The sequence below is a fragment of the Glycine max genome, chromosome 17, assembly GCF_000004515.6.
Source record: "Glycine max cultivar Williams 82 chromosome 17, Glycine_max_v4.0, whole genome shotgun sequence".
Classification (NCBI taxonomy): Eukaryota; Viridiplantae; Streptophyta; class Magnoliopsida; order Fabales; family Fabaceae; genus Glycine; species Glycine max.
Window position 1 is genome coordinate 18640194 of NC_038253.2, and position 7488 is coordinate 18647681.

General features: G+C 30.9%; 1 protein-coding gene across 2 annotated transcripts; it reads right to left on the reverse strand.

Moving 5' to 3' along the window:
• Positions 1-605: 605 nt before the first annotated feature.
• Positions 606-4410, reverse strand: LOC100803753 (3-ketodihydrosphingosine reductase). 2 transcript variants are annotated; one of them, XM_003550024.5, is made up of 5 exons: positions 3875-4410; positions 3402-3661; positions 3131-3224; positions 2882-2993; positions 606-1572 (listed from the first exon to the last, which is right to left on the reverse strand). In XM_003550024.5, exons 1-5 carry the CDS (start codon positions 4008-4010, stop codon positions 1383-1385), a joined length of 792 nt encoding a protein of 263 aa, XP_003550072.1. In that variant the 5' UTR covers positions 4011-4410; the 3' UTR covers positions 606-1382. The 2 variants fall into 2 exon arrangements, with proteins under 2 accessions (XP_003550072.1, XP_025982361.1); XM_026126576.2 differs by having other exon boundaries at positions 606-1596; positions 3875-4402.
• Positions 4411-7488: the final 3078 nt, after the last annotated feature.

The window sequence follows — 7488 nt, forward strand, 5'->3', positions numbered from 1 at the left end:
TTTATCAATTTTATTGATGGATAATTTTATTAAAAAAAACCTAATTTTTTTACAGCAAAAACCTAATTGAATTGTCTTTGATTTTCTTTTTAATCATTTTTTCATTTAAAGACTTTAATCCATGTTTAAATTGAATGATTGATCATTTTAGATATTTTTATAAAGAAAATATTAATGAGTCTCTTTCAAAATAATTTATCGATATCAGTTTCTTTTGATAATTGATTTATCAAAATTAATAGTTTGACAGGTAGGTTTTAAAAAATAAATATAACACATGATATGTTTTTTGGTCCGTGTCACGTTGTCTTTAAATCTATTAATCAAATGACCAGTCAATAAAAAAAAACTCATACTAATAAATTATTTTAAAAGAAATCTATAATAACATTTATTTATAAAAATATCCAGAATGGTCGATCACTAAAAAAAATTAGCCCAAGTTCCACTTGGATCTGACAAGTTGTTGGTCCCATCAACTATATACACTCTTCATTTGGACACTTTTCTCCCATTTCCATTCTTTTGGGAAAATCAAAGAGAAGAGAGAATATATTGCTTTTTCCACCGTTTTTATTTTGTTACACACTACAGCCACTTGCATATATATTACAATCAATCAAACAATTATTGTGCATTGATAGAAATCCATACTATTTCAATTCCTCGACAAGAATTGATTAACATAAACAAGGTAAATAGCATGAAAATAACAAGACTCAAACTTTCGAGGATTCAAGCATGTGTACGTACACACAGTTTTTTGTGTGTCCAAAATTAGAACACGAATTCCTACTATTGTCCATGCAACCATGTCCCCATCTCACTCCTTCGTTCCCCTTAACTTTTGCTCAAATGGGGCCCACAACCCCTCACTTCCTCCAAAACATATACAACTCGACCCATTACCGACAAAATCACTCATTAATCACGATTTTGTAAATGTCAAATATATTTTGACAAGAGAGAATAATCCAAATCCAAATTAACACACAAACGGATGATATATATGATATACTAATATACACATCCTTTTCTTAATTTTGTCTCTACAAAAACAGTAATAAAATTACTACTTGATTGACCCAAACTAACAAGTAACAACACACCGTATAATATCTTTGTACATACACATAATTTCTTTTTGGGTGAATAAAATATTTTTGGGTCGATCAAAGATTAATATCCCGAGACACAAGCAATTCAGCACACCGGCAAGCCCAACAGTGTTGATTGTAAACATCATTGAATTCACGGTTGATGCCATGAGGTCATGGATGAAGTGATTGAGATTTGACACTGAAGACTATATAGACTATAGAGCGAAAAATAAATATAATAATTGAGCTAGGCACATTTTTAATTGGGGGTTAACTTAGTAGCTAGAAGAATCTAGCAGAGGGTGAACGAAGATCCATCTCCAGGGTCCAAGCGTTCCGGTCCTGAACGTGCAAGTGCCAGAAGGTTTGAGCGAGTGCGTCTGGGTCCATTGTACCCTCGCCTCCTCCTCCACTGCTTTGCTCCCCCAATGAATTTCCCCTCTGTGAAGATGATGACGTCAAGGTTGGTCCTCTGTGTGCCCCCACAACATGCAAATTCCATCCATCATCAATGCCTCAACCTTTGCATTAACATCATTTATTCTTTTTTAACTAATTAATAAAGAGAAAATAAACTAGCTAGTGTAAAATAATTTTTAATTTTACACCCTCATTTAATTATAATTTATTATATACGATAAATTTATTAATTTTTATAATAATTATTTTAAAAATTATATTAATAATTATTTGTGATTGAATGATAATATAAAACTATTTTACACTATCAATGCATAATTATTAAACTTACTAATAAACAAGAAAAAAGACTATGCACTTATAGTGTAAAATTTATATTATCATCCAATCAAAATTATTCGTTTTATGATAAGATTGAGGACTTTTCGAAATGATCTTAAAATTCATACTAACGATAATTTACGATTAAAATGATAATATAAAATTATTTTATATAATTAATACATCATTATTAATCTATCAATGAACAAAGTATTTTTGAAGTTTATTTGGCGTGTTGAAAAAAATTACATTAGCCAACAAGGAATTGTTAGAGATCATGCATATTAACTATTAAAATGAAATATGCTAAACTCAAATTAGATTACGCCGGTTATCAAGTTCTATAAACTAAAAAAAATTAATAACAATTAAGGACAAGCATTGTTCTATAAAAAAAATATGTTATTGGAATACCTTTAGATGCTTAGATGTTGTTGTGAAAGAAATGTATTAGAGATCTTATATTAATTAATGATATAAGTAAAATAGTATATATAAATTATAAAAATTCACAAAATTATTAGGTAATCTAGAATCATGACATAATATAATTATGATCCGGATCAATTTTTATGCAAAATATACCCATAAGTTTTAGTTCTCAAAAGAAAATTAATGATATTTAATTATATATTAGGTAAATATTAGTAAAAAAAATTATTACGATTGTAAATCATCTAATAATTCCTCAAAATAATATAGACACTTTAAGTTAAAGTTAGATACTAAGAAATATTATTTTAAACATTTAAGAAACGTACCATATATAGGAATTATTTAAAATGTACAGAGAAAAAGAAAACTTTATAATTTCAATACATATTTTGTTCTAAAACATTATCTTATTTTTATTTTTTGGTATGCATAATTATGAGTAAAATAGAAATTGGAGGAATTAATATGCAATGTTTCCATAAAACAAGAAAAAAGAAAAAAGAATTGCTGTATTAATTGGAATGGGGTGTTGAGAAAAAGAGATCCGAATGAGGATAAGCAAAAGGATGCATATAAGGTGGAACAAATAAACAAACGAAACGAACCTGGGTGGGCCAATAACACCGTCAATGATAACATGAGCTAGGTGCACTCCTTGAGGTTGAAATTCCTTGGCCAAACATTGCGATAGTGCTCTCAAAGCGAATTTCCCACAGCCTGTCTCATCTCCCCCATTGGGTGCAGTGTTCTCACAAATTAAAATTCAATTCAACTCAATTTAACAAACCACGCCAACAACAACAACAACAAAATAATAAAACACATTCCAATAAGTAAGGATAATTGGTGTTTACATAGTTCAGAGTATCCAGCAATGCCGTTTAGAGAAGCGGAGCAGCCAGTGAAGAGAATCGTTCCTTTTCCTCTTTCAACCATACCCGGCAGCACCTAATATAATTCATTAATTTCATCAAACAAAAACCATAGTCATTATATTTATATATATTAGTAAGCAACCTTGGTAAGCATTTGATAAAATAAGTTACGAAGTTTAGAGTAACTCATCCATCTTACTTTACCAATTGAATTAGATCATTTGATAAAATAATAAGAATGGAATGGTACCTGTTGAGCGCAGTGGAAGGCGCCGACGGAAGAAACGGCAAGGGATCTTTCAAAGGATTCGATGCGAAGATCTTGGAAGGAGGAAGGGCACCAAGGTAGTGGCTGGTAAGCATTGTAGACAAGAATTTCCACGAATCCCAGAGAGAGCACTCCTTCAAATGCCTCTCTCACGCTTCTTGAATCGGAACAGTCTATTCTTATAGCAAAAACCTGCGCCTTCTCTTCCCTCGCTATTTCATCAGCAAATCTTGACAACCTCCCTGGTGTTAAATAATCATTCAATTAATTTGCATATAAACATATCATATATGGTAACAGCAAGAATAATAACAACAACAATGATGATAGAAGGATATATCTTGTTTTATTTTGTGTATGATAAGATGGGATGTGAAAATTAAACATTGACTTAAAGTCAGCCCTTGAAATGATTACAGGAATTAATGTTTGGGTCTGGGACGAGGGATACCTACCCAAGTCACGAGCGAGGATGGCAACCGTGTAGCCCTCGTGAGCGAACTTGCGAGCGATGGAGAGGCCGAGGTTGGGGCCCACACCGACGATAGCTGCAATGCCTCGCGAGGAAGCGGAGCTTGCCATGCTTCGCATCTCTCTTTTTCTTTCTCCCTTTAGACAATTATGTGTATGGCAAAAAACAAAAAAAGAACCCAGAATCAAATAAAGAGGAATTGAGAATTGGAAGTGAAAGCAAGAAAGTGGTTGGTGGAATTTAGAAAGAGGGGGATATTTAAGATGTGGAGAGGAGAAGATTGGCGTTTTGGAGGAAGGGGGTGAGATGTCTTTGGTATGTCTGAATCATTGCCTCCCTTACAAGAAGCATTCGTTTTCCCTCCAGTTCGGCTCCAGCAGCCTCTCCTTTCTGTACTTCCTCTCAACGTGACATAATTGTACACTGACTTCATTCCTAACCTAAAATATTATATAGTTGCAAAAAAATTCTACAATAAGAAAGAAAAAAGGATAGCAATGTACATTTCCATTTTGATACGTTCTGAATGGAAATGGAGGTTGATATTTTTGGTAAAGAATACTTGTGTACACTTTGAAATGTAATTTTGTTTTAGTAAAGTTATTATCTATGTTATATCATGAATATCAAAGTTCTTCTTATATGGTTAAGTTCCCACATCCGAATAGAGAATTAATCTTATACTATGTCTAAACGATTATAATTAATTTGTAGAAATATCTCAAAATGATCCTAATTAATTAATTATAATAGTTAAAAAATATCTATTATATATTTAATGGAACTTGATCCGTATTCAATATTAGAATAATTTTAGAGTAAATTGTTACTTTTGGTATCAGAAAGTGTAATTCACCGTTACTTTGGTCTCCATAAGTATTAAAATTTCAAAAAAAAATCTTGAATATGTAATTTCTCTGTCATTTAAGTCATACTAATAAAAAACTTTTATTAAAAATAACTTTATATCTAAGTGACAAGCTATCTGCCTATATAGCCATTGATAGTAAACATGTGATTGTCATATAACGACCTCGTACATAAGTGATAGCGAACCATGTATATGTGAATAAACTAATATGAAACTGAACTAAATTGGAATTAAAATGAAACTGAATTATATAAAACTGAACTTAAATATAATTAACCCAAACTAAATTGTTTGGTAAGTTCAGTTCTATAAACTGAACTATAGAGAAAACAGTTTAGCTCAACAAGGTGTGAACTGTTTTGTAAAAACAAAGCTAGTTTTCATGTTTCTATTTGCTCTCTTAAAGAGATTTTTCAAAATTCCTGGAAGTGTCTCAAAAACCTGTCATGAAGTGGCATTGGGAAAAAATGTGTTGTGGTGGGGGGGCTATGCATTCGGGTGGATGGGGACCTAAAGGAGTTTACATGCATGCTGGTTAGTGGAAAGTCTACGTTGGGTGTTGAAGTTAATACACTAGGGAAAGATTGTTAGTTAATTTTGACTTGAAAATAAATCGTTTTATATATTATTCAATTAAGTAATCTGACTTATATATTATTCAATTACGTAATATCATGTGATTTATATTATTACATCAAAAAATTCAGTTTAATTTTTTTATTTTTTAATTAAAGTCTAAGAATCTTTTTATAAATATGATTTTTTTATTTTTAATTTAATATTTTATTGAATTTTGTTTTTATCTTTAATTAATTCTTATTCTTCGTAAATCTAGTCTTTCCTTCTATGCATGTAATCTTTCTCACCATGGTCAACACTAGAGGGCAAATTTACTGTATGGGGTTCCTTTTAAAAACAATTTATGAAAGAGGGTCCGTTTCAAAACAAATTCTGATGGGGGTATGTTATTTACGTGCAATCCGCCATTCCTACTGACGGCAAGCTTGTATCGCTATTGGCAGCAGCGGGACGCAGGCGGTATCGCCATTGGAACCAGCGAGACAGGCGGTATCGCCAGTAGCACCAACGAGACAGGTGCTGACTGGGCAACCCGCCTGTAGCACCAGCGAGACAGGTGCTGACTGGGCATTCCGCCAGTAGCACCAGCGAGACCAACATGCACCTTCCTTCTGCACTTCTGCACGCGCTACAGACTCCTTGATCAAGCTATATAGGCTTCTGGCTTCACACAGCAGCTTAGGGCACTGTTTGCAGGTAAAATCACATGCAGGCTAGGGTTCTACTCATTTGCAGTTTAGGGTTCTGCTCATTGCAAGTTAGGGTTCTGCTCATTGCAGGGTAGGGCATGGCATGCTGAGGGTTCACATGGATACAGTTTGATATTCACATGCGCCCTGTAATTATTGTAGAGAAGATCACATGCTGTATGAGTGTAAATTGGCTTTAAATAAGAGCATTTCTAAGAAAAAAATTTCACACAAGCAAAGGTAAGAGAAACAAAGCAGTCCAAAGAGGAGAGAAAGAAAGGCAGTTTCCAGAAGTTTGCTACTTTGCTCAAAGTTAGTGATTTATTTAAAGTAAGGATATTTTGTATTTATTTAAAAGAATCTTTTTTTATCGAGTCAATTTTTTAAAGCCTTCTTTCATTTTGTTTGAAGTGTAGTAATTTTGTGAATTAGATTTTTTATTTAAAAATAATTTGCAGTAATTATTTGTAAGCCTATATTTTTAATGGTTTTTGTGTTTGAAATTTTTTTAAGTGTAATTCTTCCATTTATAAGCCTTCCATGTTGTGTTTGAAAATTTTTTGAAGTTGAGGAATTTTTAATAGAGCAACCAAATAGATTTTTGTAATTTTATGATTGACAAAATATTTATTTGAAGTAATAATTGTTTTTTTAGAAAAAAAATTGAACGTGAAATTTAAGCGTATTAATTATTGTAATTAGGCGTTACAAATATTTAACTGATTCTCTTATAGTTTAAGCGTATTAATTTTGTGAATTAGATTTTTTATTTAAAAATCATTAGCAATAATTATTTGTAAGGCTTTTTTTTATGATTTTTGTGTTTTAAATTTTTTTAAGTGTAACCCTTCCATTTTGTGTCTGAAATATTTTTGAAGTTGAGGAATTTTTCATAGAGCAGATAAATACATTTTTTTATTTTTATGATTGACAAAATATTTAATTAAAGTAATAATTGACCCTGATAGAAAAAAATTTGAACGTGAAGTTTAAGTGTATTAATTATTGTAACTAGGGCTTAGATATATTTACCTGATTCCCTTATAGTTTAAGCGTAGTAATTTTGTGAATTAGAATTTTTATTTAAAAATTATTAGCAGTAATTATTTGTAAGCCATTTTTTTATGGTTTTTGTGTCTGAAATTTTCTTAAGTGTAACCCTTCCATTTTGTGTTTGAAATTTTGTAGAAGTTGAGAAATTTTTCATAAATTATTTAATTAGAGTAATTTTTTTAGAATAAAGTATGAATGTGTAGCTTAAGTTTAATAGAGCAAGCAAATAAATATTTTTATTTGTATGATTGACAAAATATTTAATTGAAGTAATAATTTTTTTTGTTAGACAAAAATTTGAAGGTAAAGTTTAAGTGTATTAATTTTTTGAATTAGAATTTTTATTTTAAAATTATTATGAGTAATTATTTGTAATCCTCTTTGTTCATGATTTTTGTGGCTTAG